The 23,888-nt window shown below is 52.8% G+C and overlaps 7 protein-coding genes across 7 annotated transcripts; 4 read left to right on the top strand and 3 right to left on the bottom strand.

Moving 5' to 3' along the window:
* Nucleotides 1-1,735: 1,735 nt before the first annotated feature.
* AYO20_08424 (hypothetical protein) lies at nucleotides 1,736-2,163 on the top strand (the record flags this gene model as incomplete). Its single annotated transcript, XM_022646701.1, has 2 exons — nucleotides 1,736-1,837; nucleotides 1,891-2,163. The coding sequence occupies 2 exons, from the start codon at nucleotides 1,736-1,738 to the stop codon at nucleotides 2,161-2,163; spliced, it is 375 nt and encodes a 124-aa protein (XP_022497339.1).
* Nucleotides 2,164-3,442: 1,279 nt separating this feature from the next.
* Nucleotides 3,443-6,259, top strand: AYO20_08423 (hypothetical protein; the record flags this gene model as incomplete). Its single annotated transcript, XM_022646700.1, has 4 exons — nucleotides 3,443-5,337; nucleotides 5,400-5,591; nucleotides 5,683-5,853; nucleotides 5,911-6,259. 4 exons carry the CDS (start codon nucleotides 3,443-3,445, stop codon nucleotides 6,257-6,259), a joined length of 2,607 nt encoding a protein of 868 aa, XP_022497338.1.
* Nucleotides 6,260-11,108: 4,849 nt separating this feature from the next.
* Nucleotides 11,109-11,786, bottom strand: AYO20_08422 (hypothetical protein; the record flags this gene model as incomplete). Its single annotated transcript, XM_022646699.1, has 1 exon — nucleotides 11,109-11,786. The coding sequence occupies one exon, from the start codon at nucleotides 11,784-11,786 to the stop codon at nucleotides 11,109-11,111; it is 678 nt and encodes a 225-aa protein (XP_022497337.1).
* Nucleotides 11,787-12,710: 924 nt separating this feature from the next.
* AYO20_08421 (hypothetical protein) lies at nucleotides 12,711-14,431 on the top strand (the record flags this gene model as incomplete). Its single annotated transcript, XM_022646698.1, has 2 exons — nucleotides 12,711-13,409; nucleotides 13,466-14,431. 2 exons carry the CDS (start codon nucleotides 12,711-12,713, stop codon nucleotides 14,429-14,431), a joined length of 1,665 nt encoding a protein of 554 aa, XP_022497336.1.
* Nucleotides 14,432-16,331: 1,900 nt separating this feature from the next.
* AYO20_08420 (hypothetical protein) lies at nucleotides 16,332-19,232 on the bottom strand (the record flags this gene model as incomplete). The annotated part of the gene is made up of 2 exons (XM_022646697.1): nucleotides 16,332-18,053; nucleotides 18,159-19,232. 2 exons carry the CDS (start codon nucleotides 19,230-19,232, stop codon nucleotides 16,332-16,334), a joined length of 2,796 nt encoding a protein of 931 aa, XP_022497335.1.
* Nucleotides 19,233-19,794: 562 nt separating this feature from the next.
* On the bottom strand, nucleotides 19,795-20,751 carry AYO20_08419 (hypothetical protein; the record flags this gene model as incomplete). Its single annotated transcript, XM_022646696.1, has 1 exon — nucleotides 19,795-20,751. One exon carries the CDS (start codon nucleotides 20,749-20,751, stop codon nucleotides 19,795-19,797), a length of 957 nt encoding a protein of 318 aa, XP_022497334.1.
* Nucleotides 20,752-23,328: 2,577 nt separating this feature from the next.
* On the top strand, nucleotides 23,329-23,658 carry AYO20_08418 (hypothetical protein; the record flags this gene model as incomplete). The annotated part of the gene is made up of 1 exon (XM_022646695.1): nucleotides 23,329-23,658. The coding sequence occupies one exon, from the start codon at nucleotides 23,329-23,331 to the stop codon at nucleotides 23,656-23,658; it is 330 nt and encodes a 109-aa protein (XP_022497333.1).
* Between the last annotated feature and the right edge of the window lie 230 nt (nucleotides 23,659-23,888).

Raw genomic sequence — 23,888 nt, 5'->3', positions numbered from 1 at the left:
GGGAAGAAGTGAGAAAGACAAGTCAAAGCTTCATAGATTTGAGCTCCGCGGTCCTTGCCTTAGGAGTCGCGATCTCGGGAGACACGGGAATGGACTCCCAAGGGTGTTTGGCAATCTTGTTTCCCGTAATCCCTGCTCTTGTATCGACCAACCGCCGCATGGAGGAACAGAATCTGCGTTTCAGCACGATTGTTCCAGCTCCACAAGCAGATCTGGGTGGAATAAGACGATGTATTGTCGATCCTGGCGGCAGGAAGGGTCCAGTCGCGTTTCTGCAAGAGAAGCATGTCAGAAGAATGCGAAATCGGAGGGAGGGTGGAAAGGTGGCGGTTGTTGCGGCGTGGGCATCGAGTTCTCCCGTACCCACTGGTATTCCATGTGAATTTTTTCGTATTATTCTCGTGTCTCCCGGCTTTTTCTGAATGCAAGTCATATCCGGTGGATACATGTTGTGCTGGATCTTGCCTGTCTTCATGGAAATGTATGTGTACGCTGTAGTAGGACGCTGCAGAGGCGGAGGGCCAAAGGTGGCGTTTATATCGTTCTGAGGAGAGGGAGTGCCTTGCTATTGGGGTTGAGGCTGACAGTTATGGAAACTGTCGAAAGGTTGCATGATGTCCGTCGAGGGTGCATGGACACAAGGTGAAGGATGAGCTTTTGGTCTGTAGAGAATGCGAGACTGTAGGGGAAGTGTTTGTGGTCGTAGGAAAGTATCGGATTGAGTATGGAAGCGATTGGCTGTCCTTCAGTCCCGGGTCTGCCTGAAGTGTTGTTAGACAAGATTTTCATCGACTTTCTGAAAGAAAATTATAGGGTTAGCCATTTTATTTTCTGTGAGAAAGGCATTTTTAGAACACTGTGAAAGTGAGAGTGGAGCGAGGGAGGAAAGGTAGAGCGTACAGCGGGAATGGGGAATATTGAAGGTGGAACGTGAATCGGTATACTCACGAACAGACTGATGACGTGGGGTGAAGGTTATTGTCAATCACAGTCCTAGCACTGCGGTTTGTTGTGGGCAGAGATCATTCTGAGGCAAGTTCGTGGGGTGAACTTGACCGAGATCAAGGTCGCAACGAAGCGTCGATATGGAAAAGGCGAATACCACGAAGCGACTGTCGCAGCTGCAAGATTTGAGGCGGGTGTGCAAATTCTAGGCCCAGGACTCAGTCAGCCCAGAAGAGAGGAGAGTCACCAACGACCCAGCAGTCAATGATGGCGCCCATGTGAGGGGTTGAACCCAGGAGAAGGCTTAGTTCTGGCGAACCAGCGCCAAGGCTAACGCTAGGACTAACGCCACCTCCTGATTGGCTGAATTTACCTGTACAATGTACAGGCAAAATGCAGCCTCCTGATTGGACGAGACGCGCACGGTGCAAGGGATACAGGATCCTGACAACTGAGACACCGTACGTAAGGGGAGGTAAGGAAGAGAGACAAAGTGTAAGAGGAATGCAGGGCGTGTACGAAAGAGGAAGGACAAGGGAGACAGGGGAAGACAATGGATATCCCTTACCAAGGAGCGTATAGTGAAGGGCCGCTGTAGTGGTAGAGTGACTATCATTACATTACCTTGACAACCCTATGAGTTACACACGGGTGGTGATGCGAGAATAAATAACTTGCAAGCCCTTGGCGTGAGGTAGCGCACTCCTATTTATTCCTCATCATCTCCTCTTCTTCCTCATCATCTTCTCTTCTCCATCAGCATTTCGCAGTCCTGCCCATATCTTCCACGATGGCTTCGTTTACCGGCTTCGATCTCAACCCTCTACAAGCGCCCGCCTTTGTCGAGTTGCAAGATGCTTGGAACTTCATGTTGACTACCTTGAGGGAGGATGTACGTTCACTTGGCTCCCCAACTTTGTGATCGCCGCTGACAACGTATTGTAGAAGCCCATCGTCGTCGCAACCGATTTTTTCGAGGACAATGACCTCATGTCCCTCGTGGTGAAACTACGCGACCTCCATGGCATGAAGATCAATGTCAGCCCCTTTCCGCAGCAGCGAGAGATTGCCAATTTTAGACGGGCCAACTCGACGTCTGCCGTGGCTGATCCTGTGTACAAGTGCACCATTATCCACTGCACCAAGGAGACCATGATGAACGTCCTGCGGATAATCAACGACAACGCCCACACGATCAAGAAGGAGAATTATGACTAGGTCCATAAAGGCGTCGGGAGGAATTGGATGACAAAGAGGTGCACCGTTCCAGCAACGATAGTCATCACGAGCGGTCGTGTCATGTCAAGGTTGATGTCACAGCCTGAGATGCAGCCTAGGATGCGCGTGAGTTGTTACCCTATCTCTATTGGGATAGTTAGCCGAATAATTTCCACCACGGCACGCAACAAAATCCGCAGTCGCGCTAGATAGATTTCCTTACCTGTTCAGTCAATTAATTATTCATCCATTCCACTTACATAGTTTACCCCGCACGAGGCTGGTGACCCCGCACCGGGCTGAGCGCAGAACTGTTCAATCACGTTATCGCTGCCACCACCACTAGTTAGCCTCCTTCGTCTTAGAATTCATATCATAATTGCACCCTTCACAGCGATCTCTTCTATTCAAGGGTGCACCGTGATATCAATAATTAATTAACTACTTATACCTTACGTACTCTTGGCCTAGCTGATATAATAAAAGGTTCTGTAACTGAAGAAGCACGACCCCGTCGAGCCATACAGGAAGTAGCGCTGACACTTTGTTAGTGATGATACGCCTTAATTGTTTCTATCCTGCGCTATTCACCGTACGCATTTGTAGCACCATTTCATCAAAATTGAAAACTCTGAGCCTATCAAAATTTTTGTGGCGGCATGGCGGAGACTTCATGTTTGTCAGAGTTGGCTTCAGGTGCCTCAAATCCTCCACCCATCGTATTCACCCACCCACATCTGAGTGCGACCCAACAAGCCAGTGAATGAACGTGACTTTCGACGCGTTGAACAAGGTCTTTGAGGTCCGGAGGCTGTTATGCGGCGGTGAGCGAGCTGCCGTGCTGTTGTGCGACCTTGGGTGAACTGCCCAGACGGTGAGCGAGCCACCCGAGTGACCTAAACAGCGAGTCACCAAGGCCAAGCAGAGCCTCCATGGCCCCACACCAGGGTCTAAAAACAGGCAACAACGCCCTCAATTTTCCCGTTTCGCCATGGGGGATGCCACCCGGAAGGATCACTTTTAGGCAACCCCCTAAGGAGCACCCGGTGTTGTTTGCCTGTTTCGCTGTTTGGGGCGCACAATTCTTGTGCAACTCCAGGCCACTGCGTTGTCTGATGCGTCCCCCTCAGCCCCATCGGTCGAGTCTTTTGGCGGTGACCATTTATGTTATTAGGGGCACCCCGCTCCCTATCTTCAATGTCGACATTCAGACAGAGCTTTTCCGTGTGCCATTGTGCTCTTTTCTTTTAGAAACGAGAAACAGGTCCGGCCCAAAGCCATGGCGGTCCTGTCGCAGTCGTGGGTGTACGTCCCCCGGTTAGTGTGCGCCATTACGGTTTTCCTCCTCACTTTTGGGGCCCCCTCCCTCCACCGACGTTACCTCCCCTCGGGGCCCAAGCTCGCACCCGCCCGCCGCCTTTTCTTTCTCGTTGCGCTCGCCTGCCAGGTACTGCTGTACACAGTCGACGCTGTGGCACTGGTAGCTGTCTCTGTGAGCAATGAAGAGCTCCCGGACACCCTTCCTGCCTTCTCCGAGGCGTTTCTCCTTCTCGCCACGGTCGCACAGCTTGCTCAGTTTTTCGACGCCGCAGAGAGTCCTCCTTGGTTGCTCCACGTCGGGAACTGGGTCTTGCTATGCGCTGCCGAGGTACTCGCATTTATCGTCCTCGAAGTCGACTCCGGGGGTCGCTGTGCCATTCGATTCCCATGCGGATTGGGTCTACTCCTCATCGCAGCGAAGACCTTCGTGTGGCTGGCTGCTGGTGCCGTCTTCCTTCTCCAGTGGCTCCGGGACGGCTACGAGAAGTTGCCCACCGTCGAACTAGCCACCGAGCAACCTACCGATCCGTCCGACCAAGCCAACGATGAGGAAAAGGACCCCAAAGTTGTATTGGGTATTCGTCGACCGGCGACAGAAGAGATTGAGGAAATAGGATGGATTGCGTTTGTGAAGAAGCACCACATATTCCTACCCTTCGTCTGGCCCAGCGACCAGCCCTGGATGATATTCCGTTTCGTCGCCTGCTTCGTGATTGTCATCGGCGAAAGGATCATCCAATACTATGTGCCGGTCCTATTTTCCAACTTCATGGATAGCCTGGACAGAGGCTCTGGTGTCTGGACTCAATTCTGGCTGCTCCGTCTGCTGTCCTGGCTCATCTCGGCCGCTGGCCTGGCCCTTCCGCGCGAGATCATGAGCATAGATGTCCGTCAGTATCGCCTCCTGAGACTCAGCACCGAGGCCCATAAGAAAATCATGAGTCTCGACTCCTTCTTTCATTCTGTCGTCTCGTCAGCCGACAAGATCCAGGCCGTCGACTCCTCTCGGCCCATGACCCTCATCATCGATGACCTCTGTTTCGAAATGCTCCCGCTGACCGTCAAGTTCTGCTTCGCCAGCACCACGTTGCACCTTGATTACGGACCGCGGATGACGCTTATCATGGTGTGCATGACAATAGTCCTAGCCCTCATGGAAATCAAGTGTTTCCCGCGCCTCACGAAAAATTTCGACGAAAGTCAAGTCATATCCTTCAAGGCGAACCAGCGGCGCCACGACGATATCAAAGGACATAGTACGGTGGCAAGCCATAATCAAATCGAACCGGAGACCAAAGCGTTTGGGATAGAGCAAGAAGAATATGTCGGCCAGTACAACGGGTATGCGAGATCGTTCCACTACCTGCAGGGCACCAACGGATTGATAATCGAGGTCTTCGAGATCATCGCCCAAGGGCTGGTCACGTACCAAATCAGGCAAGGACGAGCCAAGGTGGCCAGTATGAATGCCTTTGTCGGCTTGTGGCCCTTTATCTACGAGCCCTCGCTGTTTTTCGCCCGGGAGATTGAGTCAAAGATGGAGGCTCTTATCGACACCACCCGCCTGCGAAGAATGTGGGAGATATCGTCAACTATCGAAGGAGGGACCGAAGAGCTGAAATGCCCCGATGGCGAGGTGGAGTTCAAGGACTTGAGGTTCTCCTACCCAGGATCCGATGTCAAGGTCTTTGACGGACTCAATCTCAAAATTCCCGCTGGCAAAAGAGTTGGCATTGTTGGTGAAAGCGGCAGCGGAAAAACCAGTCTCGTAAGACTACTCGTGCGACACTACAGGCTCAAATTGGGGTCTGTTCTCATCGACGGCCAGAACATCAACGATGTGACGCGTGATTCGTACGTCCTCATACTGGGCCCCTCACTCGCAAACACGAACCCTTGACTAACACGACACACAGTATCCACAGAAAGATGGCAGTAATGGACCAGAGCCCGTTCTTGTTCAATCGTTCTATCAAGGAGAACGTCAAGTTCGCCCGACCAGACGCAACCGACGAAGAGGTGATGGAAGCCTGTAAGCGAGCCAGGATCCACGACGTCATCATAAAGCGCAAGGACGGATACGACACCTTGATGGGAGAAGAAGGATCGTAGGTACCCCCGTGCTATTCTACTACAGGCAGCGAGCGGGCTCTCCCGGTGGTGCTTCGTGTCGGAAGCTTGACTCTGACCCCTTCTCAGGCACTTCTCCGGGGGCCAACGCCAGCGCGTCTGCATGGCTCGCATTTTCCTCGCAAATCCTAGTATTGTGCTCATCGACGAAGCCACGAGTGCCCTCGATCTGCACATTGAGGCTGAGGTCCAGGCGAACTTCAAGGAGAACTTCCCGAGGCAAACAATGGTCTTCATAACGTTCGTTGTTTTTACCCGTTCCCCCTTTTTTGGCGGACACTTGGCTAAGCGAACCAGTCATCGAGTCGCAACTGTACGATTCCTTGATCTCATCATCGTTCTCGGCCCGGGCGGTGTCAAAGTCGAGCAGGGAACCCATGATGAGCTTCTGGAGAGAAAGGGCAAGTACTGGGAATTGTGCAACCTAAACATGGGTTTGCCAGCCATACACGAGCCGGACTCTGGGAATGGCTCCGCGGGCACAGAATCACCCGTACTGATCGAGGCCCCTGAGACGGAAACGACCGGTGTAAGAGTCGGCTATGGCTCGGGGGAGAGGGCTGCTAAAGGCCGTGCTGGAGGAGTTTTCCAAGACGAAGGACAAGGAGCCCAACGTGCTATGCTGAAGGCATCAGAGTTTTACTAGATCTGGGTTTCTGAGTCCTTCGGTTCCTATCAACACAAGCCGTAGGTCTAAGACATCTCATATACCGCAGAAGTCGTGTCCGATTCCAGAGTGGCGATACCTAGTGCCCGCTCGACGTTCAAATCTGCGTTAGTAGCCAGTAGTTCTCTATCGTTCATTGAAGCCGAAAGAATAGCCTTTGATACACCCATCTCTAATTTCCGCGCCCAGGCTAGCGGCGGTGTCATCAAGATCTTCTATAGAATAGACGCGTATCAATTGGAATTTCCTATTTCGATTACTCGAGGTAAGTAGGTGTACACCACTACACCACCTGAGTTCGAATCATGAAGGTATACTTGATCACAATATCGGCAAGTCTTCAGGATTCGCACGGCTTGTTTGTCGTAACGCAAACCTACTACGAGGTCACTCTCAAGACTTACGCCCCAGGCCATCGTTGGGAGGGGCAATCTGTCCGAGAAATAAACATCACACCGCCAGCGCCGATCCGCCGACCCAATATCGTACCCACGCACAATCGGAGGACATGCAGATTCTGCAGAGTGAATGACAACCTTCTTCAATGTTCTCCAACTCCACGAGGCACGGCCCGTATGACATGGTTGTTACCCGAACCCAATCGGGTAGGTTAGCCGAACGATTTCCACCCGCCGGCACCCAACAAATCCGCAGGTGCGCCAGATAGATTTCCCCTAATCAATCAATCAAGTTATCCCACTTACAACAAATACGCCTCGCTCCTAGAGTTCAAGATATACGTTCGACCTGATTTCCCTCTGCTGTCGAGTTGACTACAAGCCACCCGGCATGAAACCTCGTGATGGCAAGATAACTGTTATGTCGTTGTTAAACGATGAAGCTGAGGCCCCAGTCACGTCAGCACCGCCTCATCAAAATCGATACCACGACCAAGACAACATTGATCAGTCACCCAGATCGCCCCGAATCTACAAGTCAATCGAGACTTCACGGGGGAACTGTGCAACGATGTACCGCAGTCCCAGTAGGGATCCGGCAAAGAAGGAAAAAACAAGCGAGAAGCCAAAACGAAGCAAGCTGAATGGTCTGAATACTCTACCTGAGGAGAAAAAAGAAAAGGGAAAGAGGCGGCCACAAAAGACAAACGCTGCTAAGAAGTATAACCCGGAAGAATGCATGTTCATTTGGTATCACAGAAATGACAGGGCAATGACTTGGGCTGAGGTTAGCGAAGCATTCTCGCAACGATTTGAGAAACAGGCGTGCATCGGAGGCCTCCGGTGCCTCTACTACCGCACCCTCGAGGCACATGGCATCCCAAAAGTGAGAGCTGTGATCAGGTCGGGGGGCTATGATAGAGAGCGAGCTTTACGCGAGTACGGCGTGATCAGGAAAACAACTAGCAGATTCCATTGGATGACTGATGAGGATCGATCTACACCGTCCTATAAACACTGAGCGGAAGACTTGGTCCATCGAAGACGCCATCTGGTTGAGCAATGGTTTTCGATGTTTGTGGAAGGTTGAGATGTCACCCTCAATGTACAGCGTATAACGATCCAGATCAATCGACATTTTCCTTGCGGTCCTGATGAGGGCGAGCGGCGAAGGCGATTCGGACACAAGATGAGTCTCAGTGATGACCGACCGGGCGTGTACAGCGGAGACCCGTTCAGAGTTTTTCCTGACCTTGCGAGGGAGGTACGGTCCGAGTCAGACCTTGAGGGCTACGTCCAAGTGAGAGTCTTTCCCCAACTCAGATCATTGCGGAACTATACATCCGGCGCCATCATAGGCGTATTCATTCCTCCTATCCGCGTCTTGACTACTCCCCCAACGTTGAGTGGCACCCACGAACATCTTACGAGGAAGAATATCGGTTCTGCCACAACGACCTTGCGCAACACAACTTTCTATACGATAAAGCTACTGAAAAGGTGAATGTAGTCATATATTGGGAGTTTGCAGGTTTCTACTCTACTCAGTTCGAAGCGCCTCCTGGGCCTCTGCTGTGCAATCCTGAGCCCGCTGAGCGGCCCCTGGGTAGCGTGAGGACAATTAAAGGGTGCCCACAATTTACAATTTGGCCCCTAAATTAGCCCCTAGGTTCTCCCTTTAGGGTGTTTCACCTTTTGCAACACTGCCCCCGCCTGGTACCAGTTGCCAGTGTTCTTAGGGTGCTGTCGTAACAAAAAGCCGTTCAACATCCAGCATGACATAGCTAGGCTTCCATCAATCGTACCGCGGAGGTCAGTTATACCGGGTGAACCAGGGTGAACCAGTCAAACGAGGGCCTACACGGTCGACGGGGGATCGGTGACCCAAAAACTCCGCTTGACAAGTCCAGGCGCTCGACAAGAATTTAACGTTTTCCAACACTCTACTATCCTCATTGCGGAGAAAATGTAACCTGCGAGCCCAAGCACGTGCGGCAATCTATGTATAAAGAAGGCTGCATTCCCCCGCTCGGGGCGCAACTCCCTAGTTCTTACTCATCCTCGTGTTACACTTTTCGTCGCCCTCCACCCCAGAACCCAGTCAGTTCCAGCGCCCTACCGTGTGCAGTATACGACGCTTTCAGCCAATCTACTAGAGGCCTGGATATCCTCGGTACCTCCGGAGCTCTGCGTCGGAGATTCGCCTGCCTGTACCGTCTGCGCCAATGTCTCCGGACATGTTCTGAGGTCCGATCCCGAATTCCATTCACCCGAAAAGGGCTACTTCACACCATCACAGAGAGCTGAGCGGTCTGCCAGATCAATCACATTCAGTACGCCAAGCTTCGAGAACGGTAGTTTCACCGCTAGTTCAGCGCTATCCTCCGGGATGGCGGAGCAGCCCTGGAATCATGTGGGTGTGGGCCCATCAAAGGCAAAATCTTTGGGCCAAACACCTGGTCGAGAATTTGGCAACCAGAAGCCGCAGGAATGCTCACCCGTTTTACGCACGCAGAAGTGGAAACGCCCCTCCAGTGGGGATCCTCCAGGGGTCGAGCGGGATCGGAAGAAGGCCAGACCCAGAGCAAACTCCGTGGCGTCTGAGAGTTCCTCGTTAATCTATTCCCCTGAACCCGAATTGATCAGGCCTGAGCCACCACAGCCGCGTGTTTACGACCTGACCAAGGACAACGAGTATTGCTCCCTCTGTTCGAATGTCCTCGGCCAAGGCGATCGCTACGTCTCGCGTATTTTCGTTCTCGAAAGATGTACATGTGTATGTTTGTTCACTGTGGCCCCTTCGAGCCATCGCTCACGGTGATCCAGGTCCTGTGCGGTGAATGCGCTCTCAATGCACTTCCCGAAAAGGAACGCGACCGTCGTGGGATCACCCCCCGGCTTTGGTGTCCTAAATCTGACCATCGCACCACCAAGGGACAGAAGGCTTTGGAGCTATACGGCTTGGACTGTACGATCTGTCGAGAACCAATTTCATACGATGACCCAGCCGTCGACATGCACGCACGACTCGATCGAGTTCGGACACCATGTGGTATGTCTCCACGACGTTATAAGCACGGCGGTTTTAACACTAATCAGGCCATCCCTTTTGTCGACAATGCCTCGAAGAGTACATGCGGCAGAATGCGTCGGACTTCTGTAAATGTCCCAACTGCAGGGAGGTGTGGTGGAAGGGCAAGATGACACTCCAGAGCTTCAGGACCGCCCCCTGCGCGGGGGCCGAAGAACATTGATTGGGAGTCAGGAAGTCAGAGTCCGTGATCATTCTCGACCATTAGCCTGTAGTGTGGAGCCAACTTTGGGCAGGAATTTGAGAAAGTCATGACGTTATGAGTTGCATCTGATTGGTCAATTATTTTGAGGAGCAGGTTTTAAAGCGCTGCCAAGGAAACTCTAAGGGTGAGTCAGCATCAGTCAGCATCAGTCAGCGTGCACTCTCACACACACAGAGAGTGAGTGCCCCCTTGCAACCCCTTGAAACCCCTCGAAACCAGTCACCCTCACTCACTCACTTACTCAGTGTGTCCCCTGGGAACCCTCTGGAAAAATAATGTTTGCATACCTCCTGTCACCACCACCATCACCAGGGGGTCAGAATGAACGCGGCCACTTTGTTAGGGAAACTTGGTCGTTGCACTACACACACCCACATGCACACAGTGAGGGAGTGTGTCCCCCTTGACCCCTTGATAGTTGGCCGAAGCCAGAGGAGTTCCTGCAGTGTCCCTTGTAGCAGTTATAGATCGACTTCCAATTATACGACTTCGTAGGAGAATTCAAGCAGTGGCACTTGTTCGGTTCTGACCCGGGCCGATACTTGACCTTAGACCGCGGCCGATGCAGCTCCATCAACGCCTAAGTTGCGAGTTACTGGCGTTGCGAAGTGGTGCTAATTGAATAGAGATGCGTGCTGGGACGAACCGGCGGTTTGAGAATGCTCTGGATCTAGACCCAGGAACCACCTAGTGGCTTACGCCCTCGATTTTTGGTCGTTAATATCGAGTTGGCGCCCTATCAGAGGCCTCTTGAGCACAGGGGTCGGACCAGACTGAGACTCAAACTAAGGTAGCATCTAACACGGCCCGCAGCCTTTTCCAGCTTTCCTGATGCGGCTAGAATTGTTGAACGTCTTCTGTCCTGCTGCGGCACCAAGAGGTCGAGGTGATGGGGCCTGATGAACGCAGGCGAGTATCATCTTTAGTAAAGGGTAACCTTGTATTCCTAGCTAATATAGTTTCCATCAATCCTTGTTCAAATGTAATCTTGCAGCAATTTCCCGCAGCTCCAAGTCCAAATCGCTAATGAAGCACTAGTCGTAAATCCAACAAGAACCCCGCGTACTTTCTCATGACCAAAGTCTAGTCCCAAGTGGGATCTCGACTACGGGTTTGAAATAGCCCACGTCTCTATCAAGACAGCGACTGAAGTCTTATACCGTTCCACTGACAATACAGGTGCACTTTCAACATCAGATCCCTGAACAGAGGATTGTCCGCATCGTCCACAAGATCGTCCTTTTCGACAAGAATCTCCATCGCCGCGCGCAATGTTGTGGCTTCTAGTGTTTCCTCGTCGCACATTTCAGCTCCTTCCGCTGAAAGCTCCGCAATGAGATCCCGGACCATTATTGTGCATAGCTCTCCTTGCATTTCCGGCGGTTGGGACTTGAGATAACTACGGACAATCCCCATGGCTAGCTCCCCGACTAGAGTGTCGAGTAGTGTAGCCAACGGGGCAAAATTGACATCGGCACTGACTCTCTCTCTTAGAGATGCCTCACTACTGGGCTGAGGCCCGTTACTCGGGCCCCCTAGATATATATCTTTGAGTATGCCGTTAGAGGGAGGCGTAAGGGTTGATGATTCGACAACAGGTGGCATTAACGTATGGGTACTGGGTCGGGTCGCGTAGTTGATTCGGGTCTCGATCAGCCGCTGGAATTGGTCACTGGTCATCCGTTTCGTGGTTGCTTCCTCTTTGTTGTCAAGCCTCGCCAACGTCAGAGATAAGTCTCGAGGATCGAGAGACGGTGATAATGGAGGTCCGGCGAAGGGGCCATCGGTATAAGGTTTCCCTGCTGCTGACATGGTGACGCCTGTTATCAGAGAGTAACAGCGCTGTAGGGATTCTTAGGAGGTCCAGGCAATTGAGGACCCGGGATAATGATGAAAGGATGAGTATTAATTAGTGCTGTGGTTTGATCGAGAGTGCAGGGCGTTTGAAATATTCAGGGTGAGGAAGCCAGCCTCTTTTTCTATTGCTGACGAACCCTCGGGTAACCTACCAAAGCTTTGACTACCCCTTTCCTTTCCACCACGCCAACCCCGGAGTGTTGCAGTAGTGACGGAGTTCATGGTGTTCAGATACGATGAGGTTGAGCGAGGAAAGGAGAACGAAAGGGATTTCAAGCGAGATTGCCGCCCTGAAGAGGCTGGTACCACTCTTCTTCTGGAGCCCGGACCGGGGCCACGACAACCCCATGCAAGACTCCGGAAGGGTGTCCCACTCCAGGGCCATGTTCGTAATCTCGTCGGTGGAACGTCGATCATCACCATGTCAGCGAGGACGGAGCTATGGGCGGCTGTTTGGATGCAGTTATCTGTCTCGAGCCTCCTGTCCCGGAGACGCCCTCAGAGTGGGCAGCTGATATACGCACCCTCGAATTTCTTCGAGCTAATCGCGTCAGACGAAGCAATATCTGTGTAGGATGTCATGACGTCCCCTACTCCTGCCAAGGCCCAACGCAAATAACATTGGGCGGACAATGGTAGCACATCAAAAGTCTCCGACAAATGTTGTCGGGAACCTCTAATTGGCTATTTTCAGATTCCCTTCGTTACCTGACCGACGAAAGTGCTCCTGTCAAGGCCCAACGCAAATAACATTTGACGGATAATGGTAGCCAACCGAAAGTTCCCAACAAATCGCTGACAAAAGTCTCTTAGACACCCAACATCGCCCACGCAATTTCATCTTCATCTCACGCTGCATCGACAAGTCATTTGAGCAAAATGGACAACGCACCACGCTCTATCCTTGAACGCCAGCAATCGCGCAACGACTCCTCCCTCCAAGGTTCATGTCCCTGGTGTCTTTTGTCCGGACCTAATCTTGGCATCAGTGAAGAACGTGTTGCCAGGGGAGACTTGCTGGTGCATCGCGCTCTGTGTCTGGGCCGGGATGGCGATGGAAACACCTTGGGCATCGAGGAAAAATGCCTTCTCCCCGATTGCAAGTCCAAAATACGAGATCCAAATCCAACCTCGTTGGAAATGCACTACCGGCGAAACCACCAGATCAGGCTCAGAGATTTCCCCGACGTGAAGTTGCTGTACAGGCGCTGTCGGCGTGGAGATGATCCGGATTTTGACATGAACGCCGACTGGGGCTACTTCCTGACCAAAAAGTCGCCGATTCGAGGATTCCTGATCGACCTCTGGCAGGCAACCATAAATGGACTGGATTTCAGGGCAAAACATCTCCCAGAAGTACTGCGAGGCTACCGTCGCGATTTCGTACGCGTCTTCATTGCAACCCCGGTCTCGTTCCACGCTCATGCTAGTGATGCAATTCCCGTCATACCATCCATGGCTCTTGTTCTCGAGCAGACTCCGCCGGATCGTCTAAAAAGGGGCTTGACAGACGCTCAAAGGAACAACTGTCTGATAGCCACCTTCGAATCACAGATGGTGTCATACCACGGGCCTATGGTAAGTCTTGATTAGGACAAGTCAACAATGTTGATCGGTTCAGTAACCCTGCTTAGGCAAACGGAGGTCGAGGACTTCTGTGGAATCAGAAGAACGTCCGCATCGGCAATCCCCAGATAATCGCTTTAGCCTACGCCACAGACAAGCGCCGCCTTTTGAAAGAATTCAAGAACCTCGTCGCGACTGGCCACGTCGCAATCATACTGGAAATGGTGAGCCAGAATGATGGGAGGGTCGTCACGGCACAGGAATGGAAAATGATATGCGAATGCTGCGAGGAAGCAGGCATATATCTTGTCGTGGACGAGGTCTTGACCGTCTGGCGCTGTGGCGCACCCTTTGCGCATTTGTTACCACAGTATAGTGAGTACAAGCCGTCATTCGTGGTATTTGGGAAGGCTCTCGGGGCATGTGGTCTTGCTGTACACTGGGATGGCGTCCACCTCAATCGTCTCGGCTACGCAAAGCCTTGCTACGCAGACGACGCAGCCAACTTTATCGACCTGTGGGATCACAAGCCGTCCAGGGTGGTCAACCCCAACGACGCCCTTCGATCGTGGGGCTATATCATGCTTTCTGAAGAAGACAGATGGTGCGCACGGGCGTTGCAGATTGGAGAGAATTTACGGAGGGCGGTGGCTGAGCGCCACCCAAACGTCCCCGTCGGGGGCTCTGGTGCTCTTATCTACCTTCCATCCGAAGTTGCTGGAGAGATGGATATCGTGGGGGCGGCGGTCAATGGCGACTTGATCCGCTGGCTCCCTTACCTGGACGAGGGTTTGACCGAATTCGAACATGTCATGGAGCTGTTCCAGGACTCAGGAGCAGCCATGCGACAAGCGCTGGCTAGGTCATATCAAAATGTCACCATGATTAGATGCATCTCTTGCAGTGACTACCTCCATGAGGTCATGTACGCGTGCAAGAAGTGCGGTGGAAATCTTTGCGGTCTTTGTGTGGCTCGAGGCGCCAGCGAAAGACATCAGGAGGAAAGGTGTCTCTCAGGGAACAGGGAAAGCTGAGACCGGAGCGAGATCGGTGGCATATTACATACAGTATTCGCTCCACTCTGTGCTGAAACTTGCCCGGACGTGCCCGGATTAATCGTTCCTCCAAAGGTTTCTGTTGATCATTTCGCGGGTGGTGCGAGCCCATCGAAACGCCCCGACAAATTCTGTCGGGGACTTGTAATTGTGTGCTTTAGGTCCTTCTTCGACGCCCTCATCCTGCTTTCCGGTCTCTCGCGGCGACACCTGCTCATACTCCACCACCAGATTACTCTAATCCCTCGCCCGTGACGGCCAGGCCCCCAAATTCCTCCTGATTTGCAGTGTCGATTGCGCTGCGGATGTCCATTCGAAGCTGGCGGTATCAAAGCAGGTTGCGGTCACGCGCCACAGCGACCTCTTGATTGTGGGAGCGCATCAACTTCTGCTTGCCTGGAAACATCTTGCATGGTTTCATTATGCAATTCCTTCATTACAGGAAGCCATCTTCTTTTGGTCGATCGATAGCTGTCTCGGCTCCTCTGCACCCGCCACTATGACACTGCGCATGTCGTCCGATAAGTCCCATAAGAACCGTCGAATGACGAAGAACCCTCGAACATTAACGGTCGCCCTTACGTCTCCGGAAATACGATGCTGACACGGAGAATCATGCATGCTCTAAAACGTCGCTGCAAGGCGGTTCCTTCAGGCACCATGGCGATCTTGACCCGCAGACGGCCTTGTCGGGATCCTTGCATTACATTGGAAAATCGACAGCATCGCATCTGAATTTGGATCAAGAAGAGTAGGACATTAGACATCATGAATATCGTTACCTTGCGCACCCACCTCGGGGGTAGTGCCTAGCATCACTGCGGTTGGAGGGTCAATGTCTTGCGGCCAAGATGGTGCAAGAAGCCGCGTCGGGACGATGGTCGAGGGCAAATGGTTGATGACCGTGGGGAAGCAGTCGACGAAAGATGGCCAGTTGTTCGTACATCCCGACGATCTTTGACAAACGGTCATAACCGCCGCTTTCATGCAGGTTTGGCGTGTTCACGTCCAGGGACTCTGTAGTCGGTTACTCCGGTCGTAGCGACCTCATGGTCATTCGCTTAGGCTGCGACGATCAAATCTTTGTGACGAGACGGTCTGGGAGCAAGAATACTGGGGAATTCCCTCAGGGTGAGGACGGGATAGATTTCCCAAGAGTTGAGTACAGCACAAGTCACGACCTAGCCATTCTGCGCTGGATCGACTAGCACGACGGTAGAGTCGCTACCAAGTGGATTCTGCGCGAATTTTGCTCGATGCAAGACCATCGGATACCACTGGGCAAAGTCGTCCTCTCTCTCACGTATTTAACTAGGGAGTCAGAGCGTGGTAGTAGTTAGAAACATCAGACACTTGAATATATCAGTGTGGTGCACTTAGTAATATCTCAGCCGGATGGAGGAATACCTAGTTATGGACAGGAAGGCCTCCTTGAGTACTCCAGAAGGACTTATCTATCATACAACGGATACACCGCAGTACTGTTCGCGGTAGTCACGTGCTTGGTAAACCACACGCGGCTTGTATTACCGCATGCGGCTTATCACGTGTCAGTGCTCTTCTTTTATTCAACACAGACTGCATTTCCACATAATCACGACGAACCTTGTCAGGACCTTCCACGTCTGACACGAGGCGCAGATGCAAGAAATTTCAATTCCCAACTCCATCAAATGCCGCTCGTCAAATGCTACCTGTAGTCTAGATGGGATCAATGCAAAAAAATGCAGCCTGTAAATAATGCCTTATACAGAAATAACAGATTCCAGGCTCCCAATTCTAGACCATGGTAGATGTATGCACATGAACAGCAGAGTGGTGAAAGCCTTCATGATGCTCTCTATGTATCCCTTGGATCGACGTGCGAAGAAGCTCCTCCCTAGCGGTAAAGAGCCCCCATTCGTCCCCTCCCCATGTCCACAGGCTTGTAAACATTGTATTTGCGTTTCTTGTTGTTGTTGGGCTGTGTCGTGCCCAAGGGTCTTCGTTTCCTATCTTGAACGGGCGGGGGCGTTTGAGCTAGCGGGATAAGATCTATGGGTTTCAAGTCGTCCGGCGCTTCACGCCGCTCGTTCTCACAATCAATGTCGGTCCGCGAAGTTGCCTGGACTTCTCCAGGGCTGGAGAATGGTGCTTCAGGTTCTCCGCCTTCAAACTCGATCTCGGTCTCTGCTTCAGATTCGTTCCCGCCGTCAGCGTCAGCGTCGGCAGCCGGTTGAGCCGGTCTGTTTTCGTCGTCGACCTCGGTCTCTGCCTCAGTATCCTCATCGTTGTTGGGCGGCTCTATCTGTGCCGCATGAGCCCCTGCGCTCTGAATCGCGCTTACCAGGTTCTTGGACAACTGCTGCGATGGCGAGTACTGTTGAGCCTTGGTTTGACGGCTAGTCTTGGGGATCATATCGAAACCCGAGTTCCAGTGGGTAATTCCGAGCGGTGGCGCCGGCCCTCTTCTCGGAGACGGCTTGGTGAATGCTTTAGTAGCTGCCCGACGCTCCGGAAGTCTACGATAGCAAAGCCTCGGACCCCAGTCCCAGCAGGCGCTGAAATCGTAGAACTCCACCTGGTCTGCCGCTTGCCTGACGTCCAGAGTCGGCATCTTGTGGTGAAAGTCTGGCGTGCAGAACGCGGAAGGCAGTCCGTCTTCCTCCATGGCCCCTAGAGAAGGTGTGACGGGAAGCTGCACCGCGCAAGAGAAATTGGGTGTGGAGGGTGCGTCATCCTTCTGATTTGTAACTTGTGATTCATCCACGTTTGCTCCAGAGTGGTCGGTCAGTGTGCCTAGAGCCGCCGGGGTGACGGTCTTCTCATCATCGGACACATCATCGGACAGCCCATCCTCGGCCTTCACCATGCCGTCGCGCTGGAACATTTCGATCTTGTTCCCGCCACCGTCGTTGTGTCGCTGCTCCAGGAATGGGTGTGTTGTCCAAGGTAAACTCAGAGCGATCGAGGGGCATTCACTGCTGCTTTGGCTTTCGTCCACTTCTAGCACGAAAGCCCAGCACTTATCCAACGACCACCGCGCCTTGGGGTCTCTTAGTAGCATTCCCCTGAGAAGAACCCAGAATATCGGAGGGCAATTTTCCTCGATGACTTGGTCAACTTCTTCTCTCATCCACAATTCTACTTCGGAGGATGAGCACGGGTGCCAGCCGGATCGCTTGCGGTTGGGGTTGTAGTTCGCAAACATACACAAAAGCAAGACGCCGAGAGAAAAGACGTCGGCCTTCGCGTTGTAGATCTTGCCATCCAGAACCTCAGGCGCGCAATACCATGGCGACCCGACCCTGCCCCTCACCTGGTGGTCAGTAGACGCCACCGTGCCCCAATCAGTGAATTTGATGACCCATCGGTACAGGTCACAGTCCTTGGTGCCGAACTCTAGGAGCTGCAGCAGCACGTTCGCAGGTTTGACGTCACGATTCATAAAGGCGTGGTCGTGACAGTGCTTTAAGCCGCAAATGAGTTGCCTGGCCGTGTCCAGCTTGTTGATTGGAAGGGGTAACACCTCGTCGTTGAGACAGTATTTCTGGCGTACTTCGATCAACCACGTTTCACTTCCGTGCTTGTAGGCTATATCGAGAATTTGGTTGATGTGGATCTAGAAAAAGTCCAGCCGCGTCAGCATGGGAGCAGTCCAAAGTGTGCGCGTTTGCTCGGATGCCGCGAGCATGGAAAATATGAAGAAAAAGCGTGATACACTTACGTGCTGGTGATTCTGTACAAACTTGGCTTCATCTTCCAGCATTTCGCTATGTTCCCGCTCTGACTGACTGTCGTCTCCCCCTAGTCTGATCATCTTTGTAACCAGCTCCAGTTCCGGGGGGTTGGCTCGGAGCTCTTCGGGCTCTTTTTCTAGCATCTCGGCCACTCGTTTCTGAATGGCGGTCTGCTCTGCCATTATGAGGGCGCATCGAAGTTGACCGATTATTTTGACAGGATACACATCTCTGAAACCTCCTTGCGTTATCTTTGGGCCGTCCAGCTGATATTCCGTGCCACTCAGACCTATCCGTGTCTCAAAGCCCGCACGCGACGGGGCCCTGGTAGACCCACCAGCGGATTTAATGCTCGGAAAGTCTTCCTCGTCGAAGCGATTTCTGCGAGCATAAAAGTCATTCGCGTGTTCCATGAAAACCTTCTGGTCCGCCTGGTCAAGGGTAGGTGTCCACGCCCAAAAGTTCAGACAGTCGGGATCATTATCTATGAGATATATCTTGGTCGGCTTGTCCAGAGTCACACTCTGGCCGTTCCATCGCCTGAATGTGCTAGACCCCTTCTCGAAGCGCATGGGGACTTCGCGCGTGTATGAGGTGACTCTTGGGGTAGGCATCCTATCGGGGCCAGGCCAGAGGTCGGTGAGAAACATTGAGCTGCTGATGCCACTGACAGCATTGTGGGGATACATGAAGTCGCGCGGCCTGTCACCCTTTTCCATTGAGGTATTTGTCTCTGCGCCGTGGCCCCAGCCCACCGATCGTTTTGGTGGCTTAAGATAGGAATGACACAATATTGGACCATCGAGCGAAATACCTTTAAGCATCTTTCCACGCCATGGTTCCGGCCGCTCATCGTCAAAATCGTAGTCGGTACCTTGCGATTCATTGCGGACAGGCCGATTCCAGAGGTGCTCACGATTGAGTTTGATGAATGCATCTGCCTCCCGGCCCCTGATATGACCAATCAGCAGCACGACGTCGCCGAGACCAGGGCTTCTGCCCTTGGCACAGGCTGCCAGGCCCGCGTCGCCAGCGTCATTCTGGTGTCCGAACAATGCCATGTTTATCTAGGTCCTTGTCCAAGAAAGACATGCGAGAAAGAGTGCGGCGCGGTCGAGGGTAAGGTAGGTCGAGGGTGGATCGCTTATAGGTCGCGGAAAGGTTGCGAACAGTCGCGAATTGGTGTGGATTGGCCAATCTAATATGACTTGACGAGGTGTGTTGAAGGGAAGACAGGAGGAGTGGAACTGGAAAAGAGAAAAAGAATCCCGGGCATAAGGAGGACCGCTGTGCTGCTTAATAGGTTGACTCTGTGCACGGACTCGCTCGCGGCACTCAGAGTACCCAGGGAGTGTGAGGATGTGCTCAGGGCAGAGGCGCGGGCGAAGGAAGAAGGGGTGTGGTGATCACCGTTGCAAGGTGAATGTATGTGTCCAATAACATGGTCAAATGACACGGTCCAGTGACAGGGTACAATGACAGGATCCATGGCGTTTGGTGAAACGGCAACCAACCGCTGCCAAGCCTGTACGTCTTTGAGTGTCTGGACGTGGACGCGCGCGCGACGTCTTGGAAATTCTCAGCCACGCCTCGCCGGCTGGGATCTCTTCGGAAGCGCTCGACTCATCTTGTCACAACGCGATGACGTTTTGAGCGAAGGTCGTATTCTCTGATGGTTGGCTTCTTTTGCTCTTGAATCCGCGTCGATTTTCGTCCCCCCGCAGATCGGCGTGGTTTTTCAGCGGGTTTTTTGGTCTTTGTTCCTACACGCCCACGTGAGGGTTGTGCAGAGGGGACAGTTTTCTCTCTCGAGGTTGTCGTAGTAGGTCTTCTACCTGAAGCAGAGTCCAAGGAGGCGCCTGCACCCGTCTCCTGCTCCCTCGCCTGGGTAGAGGCCTCCAGTCGCCCAGACCTCCTTGTCTTTTGTCCTTTTGCTTCAGAGGAGTTGTGCTTCTCCTGACCTTTCTTCCTTACCCGAGAATCCAAGACTCTCCTCGAAGCTTCCTTGGAAGATGCAATGGAGGATAGAGAGAGGCGGTTGGGGAAACGTTGTGTGAGGGGTAAGGCTGAAGGGTCTCGTGGCGATTGCGGAAACCTGGCATGGAATCGCTGCATCTCTTCTTGCTCGACCTCTTCTTTGCGTCTCTCGTGGAAGGCGCAATGCTCGTCCCAAAACTCCTTCGCCATATCAGAAATTTCCCGATGCGCATTCTCAATGTCGTCGGGTGTTGCACCCATGTCCACTAACAGTCTTTTCAGGCCATCTATCACTCTGAATAGGTCTGGTAGCCCGAATATAGAGATATTTGGGGTATAACGTTCAATCATGCCCAGTAGCATGGTAGCACGCGCTTTGTGGTAAGGCGGTTTCTGAATCTGATTTTGTAGTCTCTGTTCAACTTCCTCCTGGTCCAATTCCCTGAACCATCTCTCTTCCATGAGAATCAGGCAGCTAACTTTGGAAGTATCTTCGGGCGCATCGTAGGTGCGGGAGGGCGTTAGGTCCAGCAATTGTCGATTAACAGCTTCGTGGAAGGCTTGGACGCGCGTAGGAGTTTGAGGACTCCCATTCTCCGACATTGCGAGTCTCTGCGGCGCAGAACAGAGACAAAGCTGGAGAATGAAGAGCAAGATCGCAAATCGGCCAACCACCATTCGGATTTGTCGAGTGACGGGTCTGTCGAGGATAAGATTGGTAGTAGGGCTGAAGTATTTCTCGCAGACGGTTTCGTAGTCGTACTTCGTAGTCGTGATGGCTAAGGGCGTTGTTGTTGAATGACAGAAAGGTGCAACTTTGTTGTAGAATGTGAAGATGCGACCGCAGGGTGAGACTGGGAAAGATTTTGGCACCAGGATGACACGTTCAGCGACTTGGGCGGCAGGCAGGCAGTGTTCGGCCAATCCCGCCCACGTGTTTAATTGAAGCGCCGCCCCACCGGGGATTGTCAAATCAGGTGCGTCATTTTCCACTAGGCTCGGCACCGAGGTGCATGCTCGTCTTGGCAGGCTATGGCTTGGACCTCGGAGTTTCGTTCACACGACGCCGAGATGCAGGGACCGAAGATCTGGTGCGAAACCGGTCCTCCTCAATCAAGCACGGACCACAATTCCCCTTTCCAACAGAGTGCCTACAGAATATATCTACATCCTTCTCAAGCTTGTATGCTTGCCATTCTGGTGGGTTCGTCCCGAGAGCTGTTGGGGACAAGGCTCGAGTTCCCGGACCGACTTATTCCTGGAAGAGAAGGGCTGTGCTGAGTGTTTAAACTTGGTCAGCGCTGTACGGTTCATGAGACTGCAGTAATCACAATGAAAGAGACAACCAGGAACCATCCACTGATACACCTACGAGAAACAATGGGAAGGTCATGGGTGACTACGGGTCGCCATGGGAACTTGAGACATATGAACTATTTGCTCTACAGGAGTTGTTAAGACCTTTCTGATCTCTCGCACCTCCTTGAGGATCAGCTTGTCACGAAGTGCGCAGAACGACACCACCGACTCGACGTTTACCCAAGCGAGGCCGTGGCGAGGCATTTTCTCCCATCATCGCAAGCCGCCGCTTCATGCACAGTGCCACCTGCAATGGAGGCATCTCAAGCGGCTCCCAAGTTACTTTTCCAGCATTGGAGGACTGGCGGGTGTGACCGGCGGATTCACGATGGCCACGGCTGTGGAGGAGCTTTGATCGATTCGTAGACTTCTGTGGTTCCTTTGTCTTGGATTAGACGACTAGTTAGTAGATGTTTCGAACATGCCAGTTTTCAGGCCGTCTCACCATCAACGTGTCTAGCTGGTCTCGCATCTCAGAGGGCCGCTCTGTGTTGGTGTCCTTGTCGTCGGCGAATTCTCGGCGGACCTCACAACAAGGGCACGCCTGCCTCCCCTCCAATCAACTGTCCCCGCAGTGGAGCATTGGTTTCCCCCACAACAACTACGATGGAGCCTTGTTTCCCAGTCAATCAACTATCCCACTTGGCTTCGCCCGACTCGCTGACTGACGTTGACTCTTTCCGGCGCAGCACTTCGTAGGAAGCTCTCAGTAAGGCATTTTTATTTGTATGTTGGTATGCGCCTGCGGTCCAACTTCTCCTAGACTTCACTTTCTTCTTCTCCTCTCGCCATGTCCATGCCCGCCATGCAAGAGAACGAGGCATTAGAACAAGCCCCACTGAGGAAAGACAGGTCTGGGGGCCAATGTTCTGTGAGGCAGGCGCTGACATGGAAGGAAATCATGTCATCTCTGGTGCCAAGAGTGCCATCGTATGCCGTGTAGCCGGAAGTCTCCAATGCCAGTACTCCCGTCCACCAGCGCAACTTGTCAGCATGCGGCTCAAAATATCAATGTAGAGCCTTGGGAGGATGATGATTCACGGCCGGGACGCGAGGGAAGCAGGTTTTGTGGCTAAGACATGGACGGAGAAAAAAGCGCAATAGTTGGCTGATACAGCCAATCTGGATGGGGCTGCAGGTCTTCATTTCGGAAAAAAAAAAAAGAAAAAAAAAACAGGCAGTACGGAGTGGAAATGAAGCATGCATGGGTCACAGACATATCTCTTACTCTCCTCGCCTGGGGTTCTCAAACTTTGTTATCAGTTCTCCATTGCTGCGCGGGACCTTGGAGAAAGTCGGAATTCGGAAGAGAGGGAAAGACAGGACTGTTGCCTGCTTGCTGATATGCCATATCGGGCCACAGAAAACGGAGGAAAGAGGAAAAACAGGGGTTGCATCAACACACCTGTCCATGTTGGCAGGAATTGATTGGGTCGACGCGATTCACTCCCTGCACAGCCCCGAAATAAGCGCCCAGGGAGGATCTCCCCTTCGAATACCCGCTTTTCTGACACGCTGCTGCAACATAGTCACCGTCCTGCATCACCTGTCCACCCAATTCTCGGCTTGCGGCTTTGTCTATATAAAGCCAAGCTGGACCCCCCCGGTTGGTGCGCTCTCATTACCTCAAGTCCACACCGGGACAACCTCCAGTCCTCTTTCCATGAGGACCGCACTTGGGAGCCCTCGCTCAACTAGAGGACGCTGCAACACACATACAGGTATGTGCCAGTATGGACATGGGAACGGTCCTTGGGCCTCAGAGCGTTAGCGTGGCCCGCATCAGCATTTGACATCGCTGACGCTCTTACTCTCTTAGGGATGGGCAAAGACTCCTCTGACGTTGGCAAGGAGATGCCTCAAGACTCCGAGAAGAGCGGCTCCCTTCTCGACAAGTCAGAAGACGCCAAGACGTCCCATCAGCCGCCGTCGGTCGAAGACCAGAAGCCCACCGACGACGAGAAGAAGGCCGTCAAGAAGGACAAGGGCAGGGATCAGAGTGTCGAACCCGACGTGCGTGCACCTGGCAACGGCAGTGGTCCGTCTTCCAGATCCGGCAGTCTCGACGACGCGTCTATGCAGATTCAGCGGACCACGCCAACCCAGAGTGGGGCCTTCGGCCTCAACTTTGGAAGGCCGTTTTTCCTTTGAGTTAAATACCCCCCCGGGTGCTCTGATGGCCATCACGACCAAGAGGATACTGCTGCGAAGATCTTTAACTTTGCCAGAGGAAGTTCACTCCTGAGCAAGGGCCAAACCTGTCGCTCCGTGCGACGCGACAGGTTCGGTCGAGGTCGCAACCCGCAATCCGCCCTTCAGGCCTGGGCAGGCTCGATGATGGATTTCTTCAGAGACTTCGTTGAATTGGTCAGCAGATACAC

Source organism: Fonsecaea nubica (genome assembly GCF_001646965.1).
Source record: "Fonsecaea nubica strain CBS 269.64 chromosome Unknown Scaff66, whole genome shotgun sequence".
Classification (NCBI taxonomy): domain Eukaryota; kingdom Fungi; phylum Ascomycota; class Eurotiomycetes; order Chaetothyriales; family Herpotrichiellaceae; genus Fonsecaea; species Fonsecaea nubica.
Note: the sequence above shows the minus strand (reverse complement) of the source record. Positions and strands in the feature narration are given on the sequence as shown.